General features: G+C 40.3%; 1 protein-coding gene across 4 annotated transcripts in view; it reads left to right on the top strand.

Moving 5' to 3' along the window:
- The window catches only part of dennd5b (DENN/MADD domain containing 5B), a 66,500-nt gene that overhangs the window by 16,252 nt on the left and 28,670 nt on the right, over window positions 1-21,578 (top strand). For 2 of the 4 annotated variants that reach the window (XM_063003870.1, XM_063003861.1), the window contains exons 2-7: window positions 6,172-6,231; window positions 8,698-8,807; window positions 15,321-16,017; window positions 18,007-18,194; window positions 19,455-20,018; window positions 20,799-21,030. In XM_063003870.1, the coding sequence (XP_062859940.1) occupies window positions 6,172-6,231; window positions 8,698-8,807; window positions 15,321-16,017; window positions 18,007-18,194; window positions 19,455-20,018; window positions 20,799-21,030 (1,851 nt within the window). The remainder of the gene's footprint in view (window positions 1-6,171; window positions 6,232-8,697; window positions 8,808-15,320; window positions 16,018-18,006; window positions 18,195-19,454; window positions 20,019-20,798; window positions 21,031-21,578) is intronic. The other 2 variants (XM_063003855.1, XM_063003846.1) reach the window with 1 other exon arrangement.

Genomic DNA, 21,578 nt, shown 5'->3' with positions numbered 1-21,578 from the left:
ACCACGCTCACACGCACGTTTAATGTTATTTAGTTCCGTTCAAAAAAAACCCTTTAAAATAGAGCTAACAGCGAAGATAACCGGTTACAAAAGCAGCGACCGCTGTTTGTGTTCAATTCTCTGTTCACAGTGTCGATACAAGTGATTCAAGAATCGATTCATTGTAAGCGCAGCGTAAATTTCTTTTCTCAGTCATCTCTCCGTGTTTACTGTTATAATGAATGATGCGGTTGTAAATAAACACCAACTACTACAGAACATTTTGTGTGACTCGCTTACCTTATAAAGCTCAGGCTTAATTATACTGGTTATTACCACAGAGCGGGAGTCGACTCAGAGTCGTTTACGATTTACCGAGGTGAACCACGAACGTGCTGATAGAATCGGCTCAGATGGGATCGGACTGTATTATCTTTTTAAAGTAAATATTTCAATCAGCAGAATCGCATCGCATGTATGACGTGCACAACGTTAATTACGTGCGTTTATTAATGAACGTTTACGTTAGCTTGTCAGAAGCTTTCTCAATAATGTCTGTGCGGTGTTTTTTTTTTTACAATTAGTGATGGCAAGCAACTGTTCCACTGCACTATTTTACACTAAAAACTAAACTATTCCATAATGCTCCAGATTGCATCATTCTAAATAGGTATCAGTATCGGTATCGGTGAGTACAAAAATACATGTACTTGTACTCGTACTCGGTTGGGAAAAAATGGTATCGATGCATCCCTAGTGAAAACACACTCACTTCGTATAGAAACGTCCATCAAACCATCGTCACGATACAACCACAGAAAAGTCTGTTACAATAACTACGCATCTGACATATATACGAAGTCAAGGGTCTCTGCTAGATAGTATTACTGCCTAATATGTGAGTGAATAAAACTCCCTTACAGTTTTCTCTTGTCCCAGCCGTTTTTAACATCAGTACATTTAGCATAAAATATGTTCACCATTTTAATTGTAACATTTCACTTAAAAATCCTTGTTTTCTATAACATTTACACAGATTTTTTTTAATGCGATTAATCGCGATTAACTATGTAAAATTCTGAGATTAATCGCGATTAAAAATTTTAATCGTTTGACAGCCCTAATATATATATATATATATATATATATATATATATATATATATATATATATATATATATATATATATATACATATATATATATATATATATATATATATGTATATATATTACTATATAATTATATAAAATATATATATTTTAGCAAACCCCTTCATCTTGGCCAGGTTTGGGTTGGCACACGGTAGGAGTACACTCCGGACCTGCTGGTTCATCGCTGGACAGCGATGGCATCATTTAGATCAAACTTTAGCATTGGAAGTGGAAGAACATGCAAAACTTCTTAGACAGTCACAGGAGCTAAGGGTTAAACCCCAGGATTCATGTTGCTATGTTGTAGCCACATTAGCTCTGCCCTGTGATGCTTTATTTATTTGTTGAGAATTATTTGGGCTTTAAGAGGCTTTAAGACCAATGTGACTTACAACTGTGACTGAATACAGTGCGACTAATTGAGGCTTAAGGGCCTTGCTCCAGGGCCCAACAGTCGCAACTTGGTTTGAACCAACAACCTTCTGATTGCTAGTCTGATGCAGTGTTGTTCTCATTGTAATTGTCCAGGATTTTTATTGTGATTGTAGTTTCTAGCAATCTTTATCTCTCTCTCTCTCTCTCTCTCTCTCTCTCTCTCTCTCTCTCTCTCTCTCTCTCTCTCGCTCTTTCTGTGTGTGTGTGTGTGTGTGGTACAAACAGAACAGTAGGGTTAAAGGCCTCTCGTTAGCTTGTCCTCTTATGCTCACCTGATCACGTTGACTTTGCTCATTTTTGTAAGCTCCAACTCATCAGGTAACCTGTGTCCTCAGATAAGAAACACAACATGCCTGCTATACACAACCCTGATTTGTTATTGAAATCTTGAATGACGCAAGCATCATTTGCATGCTGCTGTTCATGTAGACAGGAAATGAAACCATTATGCTTGCTGTTTTTTTTTTTTTATATGAATCTTTGTTTATTCTACTTTTAAGCATGAAGTTACGTCTGTCACAGTTGTTAATTTTACATTTGAGGTGTTTAGTGGACACTTATCATGAGATAAAAGGGGAGATACAAGTTATATCAGGGCATGGGTGCTGAGGAGTAAGAGTCAGGTAAGAGTAGGAGAGGAAGGCCGAAGGGGAGGTTCATGGATGCAGTGAGGGAGTACATGCAGGTGGTTGGGGTGAAGGGGAAGATATTCAGGACAGGGCAAGATGAAGACAAGATTGAGATCCACTGTGGATGCTTTAATCCAAAAAGTAATTGAGGGTTAAGGGCTTTGCTCAGGGGTCCAACAGTGGCCATTTGGAATGAATCTTATAAAATCTTTATCTTATGAAACTAATAAGTGGATTGTGCTATAAAGTAGCATAAAGTCAACGGGAAAGACTTAATTAATCGTTGTGCTGGGACTGCGTGTAGTGTTGCTGCTACATAGCTCTTGAACAGTAGGGAGCTGGGTTCGATTTTAATTTTGTCACTGTCCGAAGAGTTTGGTATGTTTTAATGAGATCCCAGTGGTAAGATTTAGCTGTGAGGAATGATAAAAGGCTGCTTTTAATGTTTGCAGCATTATACCACTGTCAGGATTCTAAAAGGTGCATGACTAATAATCAACAAACTTTCTATCGTTTCATTAAAATCTTCAATACTTCACTGAGTTTCAAATTAAAAATGCATTTTTATGCATTTATTCAATGACAGTGTAACAGGGCTCACGTATCGGTAATGAACAAGAGTAAGATGAAACACCGTAAGCAGAAGCAGTTCATGTTTATCATGAAGAATAGAGATGCAGTCGCTATGACTAGTGTAGTGCAGCGTTTTACAGTAATCCCTCGCTCTATATCACGCTTCGACTTTTGCGGCTTCACTCTATCGCGGATTTTATTTGCAAGCATGTCTAAATATAAATTGCGGATTTTTCGCTGGTTCGCCGATTTCTGCAGACAAGGGGGTGTGTTTGAAAAGCTAGCTCTCTCTCTACATAGACACATTTTACGTCATCCTGTGCGCGCTCCCGATTAGGAGGCTGTTCCAAATCCTAGATGCTTTAATATCCTCACTTCTTAACGTTTCAATGTTATTTTCACTCAAAAATTAGTGAGCATCCGACGCTTCCTTAGTGATCAAGACAATTCCAGAATTCATTGCGGGTCGGGTGCTCCTCTCTTGCAGAAAAATAAACATGGCTGAAGGTACGGACAAACGAATGGAGTTCTTTTCAAACGTAAATAAAATATTACTGATTTTTAACTTGTATAAACTTGTACCGAGTGTTTTTATTTGCAAGTTCGGGCTTGTCAGGAAATGTAACCGTTATCGTTACATAAAGAGATGTTATATTGACGTTAGCATGCTGTGCTACCTCAATCCATTGGTTTTAATGACAAGATGCTAAATGCTAAAGCCGATGGAATCGGGTTATAAAAATAACCATATAAACATGTTTTTACTTCGCGGATTTTCACCTTTCACCTTCTGGAACGCAACCCCCGCGATCGAGGAGGAATTACTGTATACTGTAACACTATGCACAATAACGTAACACGCAGATCCACATGTGTTTAGTGTCAGTATGGAGCCTGAATGCACAGTAAACAGCTTCACCTTTGTGATTGTAATGTATAATGTTTTGCTTCAATTACATTTTAAATAATATAAATGCGACTATACACAGAGCTGGCACATGAGCACTGATGGTGGGTGAGGGTGCGTTATAAATCAGCACTCTTACTCTGTAAGCAAGCTTTAATCAAACATTTATTTTCTCTATTGGTTATGAGATAATCAATAACATTTCTACAATAAACTAGTCATTGTAGAGCTAATGTTTACTGAGTTAACTCAGTTTTCAATTAGGCCTGAAGTTTATTCAAAGCTTTTGATTCAGGCCTCAAGTCATGAAGAACCTAGAATTGCAACTTAATAACTTTATATAAAATGTATTAAATTTGCATACTGTTTTTCTGCTGTTGCTAATTAGAGGTTATCAAGGCAAAAGGATGTTCCACCAAGTACTGAGGCTGAGGGTTGAATAATAGTGCACATAGACATTCATTATGAGAACTAAATGTGTTTCCATGTAATTTTATGTGCTCAGTTGCTTGTATGTATTGATAAATCTTCTTTCTCTGTTTACTGAGACTTTTTGTGATGATACATTTTAAGCTGAATAGGGTTGAATATTTTTGGTTTCAACTGAAAAAAAGAATGATGTATGCATGTTATAAAAAGCTCGTAACCTAAACCGTACCTTGTTTTTTCCTGGGCTAGTGATTTGTCCACCTCTGTAATAATAGTCTTCATGAAGTCATGTATAAGGAAGTCATGTTTAGTCAGCATAAAGTGTGTTAGTCATGATGTAATGACAGTTTTTATGAAGGTGACAGCACTGGGTCACCAACAAAAGAGGCAACGTCTTGCGCTAAGCATTTTATTATGCCAGCTGAATTACATTGATTTATGTATGGTGAATTAGCATCCTATTCATGGCAATGTTTTTTTTTAAGTAACACAAATTTAACATCTGTCAATAAGAACAGTTTAACAGCATATAATATCAAGTTACAGCTTAAGCTCAAGATCTCTGCAGGTTTATCGAAATGATTGTTCAATTATTTCTAACATTTCATTGTTCCAAATTAAATAGATTTCTTATCCCAACACATTTTCTGAAACAAACTGTACGAAATAGAGCCAAAAGTAGGACAAACCTATACTAGAATGGACAGCCGACTAAACCAAACCATCCTCACAAGATGCCGAATCAGACACACTAAGCTAACGCACAAGCATCTCCTCACTAGGGAAGATGCTCCAACCTGCCATCACTGTAAAAAAAGACTAACAATCAAACACATACTGATAGACTGCAAAACACTAAACTCAGAAAGACTGAGGTTTTTTTTAATAAAAACGAGACACGAAATGTGCTTAAATCTTCAGCACCAGGGAAAATAAAGAATTTTTTAACATATTTCAATCTAAAACATCTTTTATAATTCATTTTAAATGACACAAAGTGAAGAAGCAACTTGAGTACCGCCGTATAAATGACCCCAGTGTGTCGGTACGGCGCTAAAAACTGATCAATAACAATAACAACACATTTTGTGAGCCCAGACAAAGCAAAGGTTAGAAATTATGACTTGCCGCTTAGGTGGCGCAGTGGTAAACACGCTAGCGCACCAGAGCTGATATTTGAAACTTGTCGGTTCCAAACTCAGCTCTGCCATTCGGCAGGCTGGGCGGCTACATGAACAACGATTGGCTGTTGTTCATACAGGGTGGGAGCCGGAGCCAGGACCTCATATCTGATGCAGTTATGACCTCTGCTGGCTGATTGATGGCACCTGCACAGAGTCAAGGAATAATGCGTTGATCAGGCTCTGGCTCTCTGTACACAAAGCTGATCCACATATGAACTCTTCACCTGCACGAGGAAAGATGCAGTCGGGTTCTGCACACGTGTCAGTGTCACTCTCCTCAATCAGGAGTGGAGATCAACATCAGTACAGTAGAAAGGAAGCATAATGCAGTTGGGTAATGCAATTGTAACTGAATACAGCCTTACTCATGGGCCCAACAGTGCCAACCTAGTAGTAGTGAGCTTAAACGAGCAACTTTTTGATCAATAGTTTTTACTGTTAAACTACCACTGCTTTACAATCACATTGTGAAAACAAATAATTCTTCTTAAGACAAAAAAGCCATAAACATTACAAAGCACATTCATTTTTAACGTAATACAAATTTGAAACTAATAAAGGCTGAACTTTGTATATATATTTACTAGAACATGGTATTTGAGTGGATAATTGTTCACCCACTTGCATAAGATGGGATGGATATAGCACTCTGTTATCACAGAAATAACAGCTTTGTTAATTTCTCATATCCGTGCCCATGTTTCATGCATTTATCTTGTGCTTGTCACATTAACCTGCTATTCATCTGCTGAAGCTCAACATACCACATTGTTTACATGTCTGTCATCATGTATTAATTCAATGTGTTTGCTTTTCCGTCTTTGTTTGGTTTGACGTTTGCATTTTTTGTCTGTGTCTGTCTGTGCTCATGCGCCATCTCAGCTTTGTACCAATGGCTAGAAGCAGATCGTCAGGGCAGAGACCCAGAGGCCGTGGCTGCAGGTAAACATCATCATGGCTAGCTACTTCCTTTACAACTTCCTTACCTCTCCCAATCCGTTTCCAGCCCTCGCTACCATGATGTCACTGTCTCACTTCCTCCAGACCTAGCTTTGTAGATTTCTGCCTCTGTTGCTGTTCTTTTGCTCTATTGTTATTGTTAAGCTTTTTCCACCACTTTTCTTATTCTTCCCTGTTCTTCCTCCCAGCATTTGTTCTTTGTGGTTGTGCTAGTGAAATCTGGGTCATTCCTCTCTGATCTTGTTATTGTTAATCGGCTCCTGCTTTTCTCCTCTGCTTCTGTCTTAAGCCTTTTCCACCATCTCCTTTCCATGTTTTACAGGATGTATGTAGGACTTACACATTCCCGCTGTTCCTACCCTTTTTACTTCACACTAACACATCACATGCTAAAGTAATAAAGGCTTAATTTATTTTGCATCTCATCTTTACATTTCAATACCATTATATCCATAAAACAATTTTTTTACATCTTTCTGGCCCATTTGACCACCATTCTCTCCAACAATCGGGTGTGCTTATTAATATCATTTAAAAAAAATACTGTCATCTTGCCTGCACTTTTTGGTTTTTTAAATGTTTTCTAAGAATACAGTGACCTCAACCCGTTTTTATCTTGCAGGAGTTATTCTTTTAACGAACACAGTTCAAAGTTCAACCCATCTAATCCTGTATGTGTTTTGATCTTTTAACGAGCCCAGTGACCTCGTTAGCAGGCCGTAACAGGGAAACTGTAGAGGCATTTAAATAACTTTGTTCTTTTAGCCATTAAATTATGGCTTGATTCGATTATAGAATCCTCAGATGTTTCTGCCTGGTCCCATAAATACTCATCCAAATATATTCTGATTGGAAAAGATAGCCGCACTTTTAAAATAACGATTTAAAAGTGGACAGGGAAGAAGGATTCTTAATTCGATTAGAAAAGGGAATGGCTCAACAAATAGCTGAAGCCCTGTATATAAATGCTGCATGACACATTTCTTAATGCAGCTGCTCGACTCATTCCTATCATAACTTGGCATAACCGTGAGTCAGATATTGATAGCCTTGGAACTACACTATTCATTATTTTGTGCCATAATAATAGAGATTTTTCCTTTTCGACAGGCTAACTGTTGAGTTAAAGTTCAATTTAAGATAGATTACATAATCTGAGCTGCCTTGCTGGATAATTTAACCCAAAATTACTTTAAAAAAATCATTAACATTAGCATTACTTTTTTTTTTTTTTTAAGCTATCATAATTTTACATTTAATAGGTCTAAGGCATGTTTACCCCGTATTACATTGTGTCCTATTAATTACACTTTTTAGTGGTTTGGGAACTGAGGACACTAATTGTTGCAGTTTTGCAAGTGGAATTTTTGCTCAACAGTCTGTGGTTGCTGTTGTCTGATTTTCCTCTTCATGATACAGCATACATTTTTATTCCCCCTTTTTCTCCCACTTTAGCGCATCCAATTTCTGCCCGTCAATCATCCTCTTACTAATGCTGGTCCCTGCTCCTGATTGGGACGGACGAGGCTGCTCCACACCCCCTCCGACACGTGCACAGCAATCGAACATCTTATCACCTACACTTGATGAGTGCAGTGCAGTACAGCGATGTGTACGGAGAGCCACACCCCCTACCGCACTCCTTTCCCATCTACGTGCAGGCACTACCAACCAGCCAGCAGAGGACGTAATCGCACTAGTCTGAGAAAGAGTCCCCATCCGGCTTAATCCCGCCCCTATCTGAACAACAGGCCAATCGTTGCTCATGTGGCCGCTCAGCCTCAGCCGGCAGGCAGAGCCAGGATTCGATACGATGTATTCGAGATCTCAGCTCTAGTGAACAACGTGTTTTTACCGCTGTGCCACCTGAGCGGCCAGTCAGCATACATTTTTAATAGGAAAATGAACTGCAGGCAGGACAGTCAGGCACACACCCTCTGTGTCTGAAAACACACTGTTGTAGACATTTACTTCTGTCAGTTAGAAAAAGGTTCAAGAAAATAGAAAAATTGGGACAGTTTGTAAAATGACCAAAAATCTGCAATTTGTTTGACTACTGGGTTTGTACATATTCAACAGTATCTAATTATGTGATTAACCCTTGTGTTGTTTAGGTACCTGAAGTATGTATAAGTTAAATAAATTTAGGTCAGATCATTGAGCCTTATTTAGTACTATCATCGCCTGTACCATCATAGCTGGTATCATCATAGCTAAGTGCTGAGTCAGAAAGTTACACATAGAGTATGAAGCTGGCGCTAAATTCAAAATAAGTTTTTGTTATTGGTTTGGTTCTTATATGTTTAATAAAGACATTTCAGAAGTTTGTTTAGAAAAAAAAATTCTAGAGTTCTTTCTATGGTCTTAACCAGGTGCGAATATTATTTTAGATATCATTTATTTGAAGGTTTCTTTCAGCTTTTCCTTTTGCTCATGCTTTTCTGACAGGTGAGAACTTTGACCAGAGTCCACTTAAAAGGACCTTCAAGTCCAAAGTCTTGGCCCACTACCCAGAAAACATCAGTTGCAACCCTTTTGACCAGGATGCTGTTAACATGGTAAGTAAATACATAATGATGATTAATAAATGTTGCATCTATTTATTTTTTGCATTGATTAGTTGACTACTATTAGCTTAACTGCAATTTTCTGAATTCATACTTTTTACACAGAAGATTCTTGGCTCTCTTTATATATACAGTGTATCACAAAAGTGAGTACACCCCTCACATTTCTGCAAATATTTCATTATATCTTTTCATGGGACAACACTATAGACATGAAACTTGGATATAACTTAGAGTAGTCAGTGTACAGCTTGTATAGCAGTGTAGATTTACTGTCTTCTGAAAATAACTCAACACACAGCCATTAATGTCTAAATGGCTGGCAACATAAGTGAGTACACCCCACAGTGAACATGTCCAAATTGTGCCCAAAGTGTCAATATTTTGTGTGACCACCATTATTATCCAGCACTGCCTTAACCCTCCTGGGCATGGAATTCACCAGAGCTGCACAGATTGCTACTGGAATCCTCTTCCACTCCTCCATGATGACATCACGGAGCTGGTGGATGTTAGACACCTTGAACCCCTCCACCTTCCACTTGAGGAAGCGCCACAGATGCTCAATTGGGTTTAGTCCATCACCTTTACCTTCAGCTTCCTCAGCAAGGCAGTTGTCATCTTGGAGGTTGTGTTTGGGGTCGTTATCCTGTTGGAAAACTGCCATGAGGCCCAGTTTTCGAAGGGAGGGGATCATGCTCTGTTTCAGAATGTCACAGTACATGTTGGAATTCATGTTTCCCTCAATGAACTGCAGCTCCCCAGTGCCAGCAACACTCATGCAGCCCAAGACCATGATGCTACCACCACCATGCTTGACTGTAGGCAAGATACAGTTGTCTTGGTACTTCTCACCAGGGCGCCGCCACACATGCTGGACACCATCTGAGCCAAACAAGTTTATCTTGGTCTCGTCAGACCACAGGGCATTCCAGTAATCCATGTTCTTGGACTGCTTGTTTTCAGCAAACTGTTTGCTGGCTTTCTTGTGCGTCAGCTTCCTTCTGGGATGACGACCATGCAGACCGAGTTGATGCAGTGTGCGGCGTATGGTCTGAGCACTGACAGGCTGACCTCCCACTTCTTCAACCTCTGCAGCAATGCTGGCAGCACTCATGTGTCTATTTTTTAAAGCCAACCTCTGGATATGACGCCGAACACGTGGACTCAACTTCTTTGGTCGACCCTGGCGAAGCCTGTTCCGAGTGGAACCTGTCCTGGAAAACCGCTGTATGACCTTGGCCACCATGCTGTAGCTCAGTTTCAGGGTGTTAGCAATCTTCTTATAGCCCAGGCCATCTTTGTGGAGAGCAACAATTCTATTTCTCACATCCTCAGAGAGTTCTTTGCCATGAGGTGCCATGTTGAATATCCAGTGGCCAGTATGAGAGAATTGTACCCAAAACACCAAATTTAACAGCCCTGCTCCCCATTTACACCTGGGACCTTGACACATGACACCAGGGAGGAACAACGACAAATTTGGGCACAATTTGGACATGTTCACTGTGGGGTGTACTCACTTATGTTGCCAGCTATTTAGACATTAATGGCTGTGTGTTGAGTTATTTTCAGAAGACAGTAAATCTACACTGCTATACACGCTGTACACTGACTACTCTAAGTTATATCCAAGTTTCATGTCTATAGTGTTGTCCCATGAAAAGATATAATGAAATATTTGCAGAAATGTGAGGGGTGTACTCACTTTTGTGATACACTGTATATATATATATATATATATATATATATATATATATATATATATATATATATATATATATACAGTGTATCACAAAAGTGAGTACACCCCTCACATTTCTGCAGATATTTAAGTATATCTTTTCATGGGACAACACTGACAAAATGACACTTTGACACAATGAAAAGTAGTCTGTGTGCAGCTTATATAACAGTGTAAATTTATTCTTCCCTCAAAATAACTCAATATACAGCCATTAATGTCTAAACCACCGGCAACAAAAGTGAGTACACCCCTTAGTGAAAGTTCCTGAAGTGTCAATATTTTGTGTGGCCACCATTATTTCCCAGAACTACCTTAACTCTCCTGGGCATGGAGTTTACCAGAGCTTCACAGGTTGCCACTGGAATGCTTTTCCACTCCTCCATGACGACATCACGGAGCTGGCGGATATTCGAGACTTTGCGCTCCTCCACCTTCCGCTTGAGGATGCCCCAAAGATGTTCTATTGGGTTTAGGTCTGGAGACATGCTTGGCCAGTCCATCACCTTTACCCTCAGCCTCTTCAATAAAGCAGTGGTCGTCTTAGAGGTGTGTTTGGGGTCATTATCATGCTGGAACACTGCCCTGCGATCCAGTTTCCGGAGGTAGGGGATCATGCTCTGCTTCAGTATTTCACAGTACATATTGGAGTTCATGTGTCCCTCAATGAAATGTAACTCCCCAACACCTGCTGCACTCATGCAGCCCCAGACCATGGCATTCCCACCACCATGCTTGACTGTAGGCATGACACACTTATCTTTGTACTCCTCACCTGATTGCCGCCACACATGTTTGAGACCATCGGAACCAAACAAATTAATCTTGGTCTCATCAGACCATAGGACATGGTTCCAGTAATCCATGTCCTTTGTTGACATGTCTTCAGCAAACTGTTTGCGGGCTTTCTTGTGTAGAGACTTCAGAAGAGGCTTCCTTCTGGGGTGACAGCCATGCAGACCAATTTGATGTAGTGTGCGGCGTATGGTCTGAGCACTGACAGGCTGACCCCCCACCTTTTCAATCTCTGCAGCAATGCTGACAGCACTCCTGCGCCTATCTTTCAAAGACAGCAGTTGGATGTGACGCTGAGCACGTGCACTCAGCTTCTTTGGACGACCAACGCGAGGTCTGTTCTGAGTGGACCCTGCTCTTTTAAAACGCTGGATGATCTTGGCCACTGTGCTGCAGCTCAGTTTCAGGGTGTTGGCAATCTTCTTGTAGCCTTGGCCATCTTCATGTAGCGCAACAATTCATCTTTTAAGATCCTCAGAGAGTTCTTTGCCATGAGGTGCCATGTTGGAACTTTCAGTGACCAGTATGAGAGAGTGTGAGAGCTGTACTACTAAATTGAACACACCTGCTCCCTATGCACACCTGAGACCTAGTAACACTAACAAATCACATGACATTTTGGAGGGAAAATGACAAGCAGTGCTCAATTTGGACATTTAGGGGTGTAGTCTCTTAGGGGTGTACTCACTTTTGTTGCCGGTGGTTTAGACATTAATGGCTGTATATTGAGTTATTTTGAGGGAAGAATAAATTTACACTGTTATATAAGCTGCACACAGACTACTTTTCATTGTGTCAAAGTGTCATTTTGTCAGTGTTGTCCCATGAAAAGATATACTTAAATATCTGCAGAAATGTGAGGGGTGTACTCACTTTTGTGATACACTGTATATATATATATATACATACAGTGAGGTCAAAAAGTATTTAGTCAGCCACTGATTGTGCAGGTTCTCCTACTTAGATGAGAGAGGTCTGTAATTTTCATCATAGGTACACTTCAACTATGAGAGACTAAATGAGAAAAAAAAATCCAGGAAATTTTAGGATTTTTAAAGAATTTATTTGTAAATTATGGTGGAAAATAAGTATTTGGTCAATAACTAACAAGCAAGATTTCTGGCTCTCACAGACCTGTAACTTCTTCTTTAAGAAGCTCTTCTGTCCTCCACTCGTTACCTGTATTAATGGCACCTGTTTGACCTCGTTATCTGTATAAAAGACACCTGTCCACAGCCTCAAACAGTCAGACTCCAAACTCAACCATGGCCAAGACCAAAGAGCTGTCGAAGGACACCAGGAAGAAAATTGTAGACCTGCACCAGGCTGGGAAGAGTGAATCTACAATAGGCAAGCAGGTTGGTGTGAATAAATCAACTGTGGGAACAATTGTAAGAAAATGGAAGACATACAAGACCATTGATAATCTCCCTTGGGGTCAAGATCTCATCCTGTGGGGTCAAAATGATCATGAGAACGGTGAGCAAAAATCCCAGAACTACACGGAGGGACCTGATGAATGACCTGCAGAGAGCTGGGACCAAAGTAACAAAGGCTACCATCGGTATACACACTACGCCGAGAGGGACTCCAATCCTGCAGTGCCAGGCGTGTCCCCCTGCTTAAGCCAGTACATGTCCAGGCCCGTCTGAAGTTTGCCAGAGAGCATATGGATGATCCAGAAGAGGATTGGGAGAATATCATGTGGTCAGATGAAACCAAAATGGAACTTTTTGGTAAAAACTCAACTCGTCGTGTTTGGAGGAAGAAGAAAAACCCAAGAACACCATACCTACTGTGAAGCATGGGGGTGGAAACATCATGCTTTGGGGCTGTTTTTCTGCAAAGGGGACAGGACGACTGATCCGGGTTAAGGGAAGAATGAACGGGGCCATGTATCGTGAGATTTTAAGCCAAAACCTCCTTCCATCAGTGAGAGCATTGAAGATGGAACGTGGCTGGGTCTTCCAGCATGACAATGATCCCAAACACACCGCTCGGGCAACGAAGGAGTGGCTCCGTAAAAAGCATTTCAAGGTCCTGGAGTGGCCTAGCCAGTCTCCAGACCTCAACCCCATAGACAATTTGTGGAGTCCGTGTTGTCCAGCGACAGCCCCAAAACATCACTGCTCTAGAGGAGATCTGCATGGAGGAATGGGCCAAAATACCAGCTACAGTGTGTGCAAACCTGGTGAAGACTTACAGGAAACGTTTGACTTCTGTCATTGCCAACAAAGGTTATGTTACAAAGTATTGAGTTGAACTTTTGTTATTGACCAAATACTTATTTTCCACCATAATTTACAAATAAATTCTTTAAAAATCCTACAATGTGATTTCCTGGATTATTTTTTCTCATTTTGTCTCTCATAGTTGAAGTGTACCTATGATGAAAATTACAGACCTCTCTCATCTTTATAAGTAGGAGAACCTGCACAATCAGTGGCTGACTAAATACTTTTTAGCCCCACTGTATATATGTATATATGTATATATATATATATATATATATATATATATATATATATATAGCCTTTTTGCACACCTTACACACTCTGACAGTCTCCCAAAGCGCCACCAGGTTCAACTAAGGGCTAGTGTTACTGTCCCTGGCCATTTAGAGGTAACGCTACTCTCTGACCCATCATTCTTATACCGCAAGGTCATTTTTTCCGTGAGCACTGCTGCTTATAGAGCCATCAATTATTCAGCCTTCCTCTCTGCTTATGTCAGCATGGAGTTCTCAGTCTAAAAAAACACCTGAGCTGGCCTATTTCTCCACCAGTGATGTAAGCACAGGTGTTCTCCCAGCCAAGTCATTTGATTGGATAAGATGAATCAGAGTAATGCTGATAAACAGAAGAACATCACTAGGACTTTTTACTATATGTATCTCTTGGCTTTACAGGTGTAAGAACTGTTAATTATATATATACACTGATCAGCCATAACATTAAAACCACCTCCTTGTTTCTACACTCACTGTCCATTTTATCAGCTCCACTTACCATATAGAAACACTTTGTGGTTGTACAATTACTGACTGTAGTTTATCTGTTTCTCTTCATACTTTTTTTTAAACTGCTTTCACCCTGTTCTTTAATGATCAGGACCCCCACAGGATGACCACAGAGCAGGTATTATTTGGGTGGTGGATCATTCTCAGCACTGTGACACTGACATGGTGGTGGTGTGTTAGTGTGTGTTGTGCTGGTATGAGTGGATCAGACACAGCAGCGCTGCTGGAGTTTTTAAATATCATGTCCACTTACTGTCCACTCTAATAGACACACCTATCTAGTTGGTCCACCTTGTAGATGTAAAGTCAGAGACGATCGCTCATCTATTGCTGCTGTTTGAGTTGGTCATCTTCTAGACCTTCATCAGTGGCGCTGTTGGCTGGATATTTTTGGTTGGTGGACTATTCTCAGTCCAGCAGTGACAGTGAGGTGTTTTAAAACTCCATCAGCATTGCTGTGTCTGATCCACTCATACCAGCACAACACACACTAACACACCACCACCATGTCAGTGTCACTGCAGTGCTGAGAATGATCCACCACCTAAATAATATAATATAAAAAAATCTTAAATTAATATATTATTGTTATAATGTAGTTATAGTAAATACATTCTTTTATAATAGTTCAATATTTTAAAGAGAAATTATGAGAAATATCTTATTATTAGTTTGAAGATTTTTTTGTTTCTTATTTGAGCTTCTAGAATATATATATATGTATATACAGTGTATATATATATTATTAATTTATGTAACAAGAGTTTTGGTTCTTCTGCTTTTATTTTTTTATAATATGCTTTAAAATGTTATTTGCTTTATTTATAGCCATAAAAATAGAAAATCTATTGCTGTTAATTCCTTTTGTCCCATTAAAATTATTATTTTTTTTTTTAATAACTGACTTCGACACTAATTCTCTCTGCACTTTTGTCTTCCTCTCCAGCTCTGCATGCCCAAAGGGCTGTCATTCCGCACCCAGAGGGACGGCCTCACTCCTCAGTTCCACTCTTTCCTTATTACCCGAGAGGATGGCTCCCGCACTTATGGCTTCGTGCACACCTTTTATGAGGAAGTCACCAGCACTCAGATTCGCTCCGCCATGCAGACTTTGCACCAAATGCACAACGCGGAGCATGCCTCTTCCCCTGCCTGCCCTTCATCCTCTTCCTCCTCCTCCTCCTCCTCCAGCATGGACTCTTTAGCCAGCAGCTCAGATGAGACCGACTCTTCTGCCTCTTCTGTGGGTCGTGGCTGTTGCAGCAGTTCTGGCTACGATTCTGAGCGGGACACGTTGTACGTCTCTAAAGCTCTTTGCCTGATAACGCCAATGCCCTTTATGCATGCATGTCAGCGATTCCTCCGCCAGCTGCACCGAGCCGTCATGGCCCCGCAGCCTCCCCCACTACCACTGGAGAGCTACATTCACAACGTGCTGTACGAAGTCCCGCTCCCAGCTTCCGGCCGCTCCTTAAAGTTTCACGGAGTGTATGAACCCATCGTATGCCAGAGGCCGGGACTCAATGAGCTGCCACTGGCTGATTTTCCGCTAGGTGAGGCCTTCCGGCTGCTGGGTGTTGAGAACCTGGTGCAGCTTTTTACCTGCGTCCTGCTTGAGATGCAGGTGCTGCTGTATTCACAAGGTGAGTTAAATTAGTATATTATTATTGATTTTCTGGTGACTGGTAAAGCACACTGTGTTTTAGACAAAAGGCAAAACAGAGGACTAAAGCTGTTGGCCAACTGTGGATGTAGAAATGTGGCTATGAATTCAGTATCTCGTCATTAATCATATGAGTCAAGAGGGTCAGGCTTTCATATACTGAGATTCCTCTCTTTATCAGTTCAAACCCACTGGGGCTAGCTCAGAAATTCTGTTGTTTCTAGCTTGCCTTTGATGATGAGAGAGAGGAAATGTAAGGAGAGCAGCTCATGAATATTCCATTGCTATGCAGTAACGCTGTGAAATTTGACTCAATACAGATGCTAATGAAGCCTTTCAGGGATGATCAAAAACACCTGTCTTGAATCTTTTGGGTATGAAAGGAAAATGTGTAAAATGAATAGTCTTTTGAATGTAAAAAAAACTGTGCATGAAGGGCAAGGCTAAAAAATGTATATTCTATGGTGGCACTACATCCAAAATCTACATGCGTCTGTAATGAGTATAATCATGTGGGCCGGGGAAAATCCTTGTCAGTTCACACTGTTTGTCACTACATCTACAAATGCAAGATTAGACCCCACTAAGCAAAGCAGAGGCCATATATCAACAACATCTAACAATGCTGCTGACTTATCTGGGCTTAGACTCATCTGTGATAGTATGACGCCATGTAAAAAGTGTGTTCTATGACCTGGCAAGTCCCCTCTTCAAACTGTTTTTGGATGTAATAAATGTCAGGTTTTTTAGGCCAAACTGGAAAGATACCATCACAACTGCTACAAGTGCAAAATTTAAAAGCCAGCAACAGTCATGGTAAAGGGCTGCGTTGGTGCCTATGGAATGTGTAACTTGTATATGTATGAAGGCATTATTAAAGCTGAGGGGTATAGCATTTTGGAGAATGATATGCTGTCATGTAGGCAACATTTTATTTTGGGATGTTCATGCTTGTTTCAGCAAGATGATGCCAAGCCACAATCTGCATATCTACATATCCACATTCTGTTACCAGCAAAGCATTGTAGTAAGAGAGTGCAGGTGCTAGACTTGCCTGCTGTCCAAATTTGGTTTCTATTGAAAACCTGTGGACCATTATGAAGCGCAATGTATGACAACAGACATCCTTACCTGATGAGCAGAGTGTTTTGGGGTCTGTTCGAAAACCTAGTGTGCTGCTTTGCAGCCTACTGCCTACCCATAGCAGCTGCCTAAGTAGAGAGGATTCTAATAAGACATCCACTTATAAGGCAGGTTATTGAGACATGCTGCTTAGACAACGATTGTGTCACCGCAGTTTTTGCTTACTAAGCTAACACAGTTTGCCTCAGGCTATTCAAACCAATGGACTGAGCCGACACAACCCGCTATCATGTCAGCTAACATCTCCCTCTGGGTACCGAAAACAGTTAAATTGACACTTGTATACCTTCATACAAAGTCAATGAGATTTTATTTACATTTGAAAAGAACTTGTTGCTCCACATTGGTCTGCCATATTTGAAATCTTTAGCAAGAAAAGTTGTGCCACACAAAATGCTGGGATTGCCTGCACCGTTAAGGTAGCATCGGATGGTCCCTCATCATTCAGTCAGTTTATCGCTTTAAAATAAGGCACCTTAGTAGGCAGCATTTTAAGGTATCTAAGAATTCAGACACCCCTTTTCTCTGGAGAGCACGTAGGATGACTTAAAATGCTGTCTATGTAGAGAGCTCACTAGGATTTTGGACAGATCCATTGTTTGTACATTTTACCTACTGTTTAAAAATTTGATTAAATACAAGAAACAGTACTGAGACTTTCAAAACTGAGTACAAATAAACGTCCATTTAGTGGTTATTAGCAACTGCTCCACATTCTTTAATGTGCGTCACTACTGCAGTTACTTGACTAGTCAAGTTCACATGATCAGCTCTAGTTTTTGTTTCTTATTATTGTTGTTTTATTCTACCCCCTATGTCTTTATAGATTACCAAAGGCTGATGGTTGTGGCAGAGGGGATCACCACACTCCTCTTTCCCTTCCAGTGGCAGCATGTATACGTACCCATCTTGCCTGCTTCCTTGCTGCACTTCTTGGATGCCCCGGTGCCCTATGTAATGGGCTTGCAATCTAAAGAGGGGGCAGATCGCTCCAAGCTGGAACTGCCTCAAGAGGTGATTGAGCAAAAATTCTCTTGTACTTGTACATTTACACACACTGATTATTTAATTTATAAAATTGTGCACAGTGCTCAGTGACATTGCATATTTGTTTAAACAGTGCTTCTAGTTTTAGCGTATCTACAGTAGTTAAAAATATTTATAAAGTTATAAAAATAGAAATATATAGAAATATATAGAAAGTTAACTTCATGCACACTTGAACAGAGATTTGACTTTCATGCTGTCCCTACATAATGCGGGTACATGGACACTTGAGGTCATACAAGATTCCAAATGCTTGAGTCTTTTCTTATAGTGGGTATATTACAAGGTCTCCAGTAATCTAACCACCCTCTTCTACTATTATTAGCTTTTAAATCTATTTATATGTAGTACATTTTTACAGATTTAGAAGCCATATTTAGCCAGCATCCTTTACAGCCTATTAATTCTTTTTAAAGCGCAGTGTAGTTTAATGCACAGCATTGTTTATTTTAACATTGTATTTTACACTGTACCATACTAATGTGCCAAAACATTAGGAACTACCTGCCTAATATGCTGTCAAAATCACTATGACCCGCCAAGACATCTGAAGGAGTCCTGTGTATATGTAAACTCTGTAGGTTGTGAGGTGGATAATCCTACAGTGGTGCCATATATAAAATATTTTTCTCGGCTATCCACATGATCATGGAGAAAACAGGGCTCTGTTGTCCAGTTGACCTTCTTCCACCTCAAATGCTTGTGTGGCTATTGTAGCTGCTTTCAGTGGTGGACAGGACTGACTGTGTCAGAGCATTTTGATGCACTGTGCATAGACACATTCATTCATCACTAGTATCAAAATGTTCTGCAATTTGAGCCACAGTTCTTGGCTCCTTTGTTGGTCTGTGCCAGATGTCATAGCCTTTTTTTCTGGCATTAATGAGTCTTGGACGCCCAACAAATCTGTCTGTGGTTCGTGGCTTGTTCCTCCTCGGACCACTGTCAGTTGGGACTCAGCATGGCTGCCTGTGAGCACTCCTTACTGTTTCAGAAGAATTTCAACCCAGTCGTCTGGAATGATGCTGCATTCCACACATGCTCTACGAGTAACTACCATCAGCAAAAGAAGTAATAACTCCCTGTCCATTATCTGAACAACTGTTATGAAATAGACTCTGGCATACACCCTTTGTATAAGGGAGGGGTCCTAATGTTTTGGCTGATAGGTGTGAACAAACATATTATTTGTTATAAAACATATTTATTTCTTGGCTTAATTTACAGGCGAATCTTTGCTTTGTGGACATCGACAACCACTGCATCGAGCTGCCTGAGGATTTCCCTCAGTTTCCCAACAAGGCTGAGTTCATTCAGGAGCTTAGTGAGGTTCTGTTGCACTACGACCTGCCAACATACTGGGGTGCGTCCTCGCCTCCCCCCACCTCCACGCAGACGCGCATAACAGAGACGGCGCTTAAGAGTGAAGCTCTAAGAGACTTAGTAAATGATGATAGGAATGGCAATCTGCCATTGGATGTCGCAGAGCTGCTGCAAGGAAACCCCACTTTGGAGCGTCTTCAGGCTCTGGCCAAGCGCACAGGGGTGAAAGTGGCCCCTCTGGAGGCCCTGATAGCTGGACAAAAGTCTGAAGGGGAGGAGAACACAGCATTAAGGACCATCATTGATGAGGAAGAACTAAAGAATGCTAAGTTAAATGTTCAGCTCAGGGAAGTGTTTGCAGCCCGCTTTGTCGCAATGTTTGCTGACTATGAGGCATTTGTCATCCAGAACTCACCAGACATGGAATCATGGCTTTCCAACCGGGAGCAGATGCACAACTTTGACAAGGTGAAAAATTAACAATATCACAGATGCAAAGCACCATGCTTGGGTAAAATATGTAGGTCATGAGGCTTCAAAAAAGGTGAAACATCATTTGGGTTGAATAGTTATAGTCTAGATTAACATGTTTTAACACATCACTTATAGTTTATTATAATATAAAAAAATTTCTGATTTTACCAAGAGCAGAGGCATGCCAATGTACTTTGAAGAAGGGGTTCTGTTAACTAAAAGTACATACATAACTTACAGAGATATAGGAAATTAAAAACACTCTGTACATCCAACCAGGTGTAACACCATTTACTATAGTTGTAAACCTCATTTCGGAAAATTTTGGGACGTTTTTAAAATGCAGTATAAAGAGGAATCTGAGATTTGTTAATTCTCTTGAACCTTTATTTAACTGACAAAAGTGCAAAGAAAAGATGTACTGTACAATGTTTTCACTGACCACCTTCACTGTATTTTCTGAATATGGAGTTTAGCTCTGTGTTCCATCACATTTTTTATTAAGGTTTGCAAGTTTTGCAAGGGGGGCATTAGCTCATTCTTCCTTAATATGAGACTTAAACTGCTCAACAGTCTGTAGTCATGATGTTTGATTTGCCTCTTTATGATGAGGCATACAAATCTGGGCTGCAGGCAGGCCAGTCAAGCATGAAGTCACACTGTTGTAGCCTGTTAAGAAGTAGACCTGCAGAAATAGTCTTGCTGAAAAGTAGAAAAACAAAATATTGAAAATAATATAGAAAAATGCATGACAACTATTTCTTTTGTCTTTAGGCGTCCTTCCTTTCAGACCAGCCAGAGCCGTACTTGCCTTTCCTGTCTCGTTTCATAGAGACCCAGATGTTTGCCACTTTCATCGACAATAAGATCATATCCCAGTGGGAGGAGAAGGATCCTCTGCTGCGTGTGTTTGATGGGCGTATTGAGAAGGCCCGTCTGTATAATGTACGTGCCCCCAGTCTGCGCTCCTCCATCTATCAGCGATGCACCTTCCTCAAAGAATCTGGTAAATGTTAGGTTTTTATTAAGGCTTACATTATTGTTTATTTATAAAAATGAAGTCTTTATCTGCTGAATTACTGAATCTTGTTGAATATTCCATTAAGCTCTATACACATCACCATAATAGCTTTAATGTTTTGGTGGGATTGAATATTTTTAATAGCACTTGTATATACTGATCAGCCATAACATTAAAACCACCTCCTTGTTTCTACACTCACTGTCCATTTTATCAGCTCCACTTACCATATAGAAGCACTTTGTAGTTCTACAATTACTGACTGTTGTCCATCTGTTTCTCTGCATGCTTTGTTAGCCCCCTTTTATTTAAACTCCATCAGCATTGCTGTGTGAATCACTGCCTATATTAAAAATATGTGGCAAAAAGAATCAAACACAGAACAAACTCTACAACATCCACCCCAACAGCCAAGCACGACCAAAACTGCTGACTGGAAAGAGATTGGAACAGACGACATATACAAGATGTCACAAAGTGCACAAAATATAACATAGAACGACAAAGACTTGCAACACCAAATATAATGGTTG

Source organism: Trichomycterus rosablanca, chromosome 1 (genome assembly GCF_030014385.1).
Source record: "Trichomycterus rosablanca isolate fTriRos1 chromosome 1, fTriRos1.hap1, whole genome shotgun sequence".
NCBI lineage: Eukaryota > Metazoa > Chordata > Actinopteri > Siluriformes > Trichomycteridae > Trichomycterus > Trichomycterus rosablanca.
The sequence above is the reverse complement of the archived record's forward strand: the minus strand, read 5'-3'. Positions and strand labels throughout refer to the sequence as shown.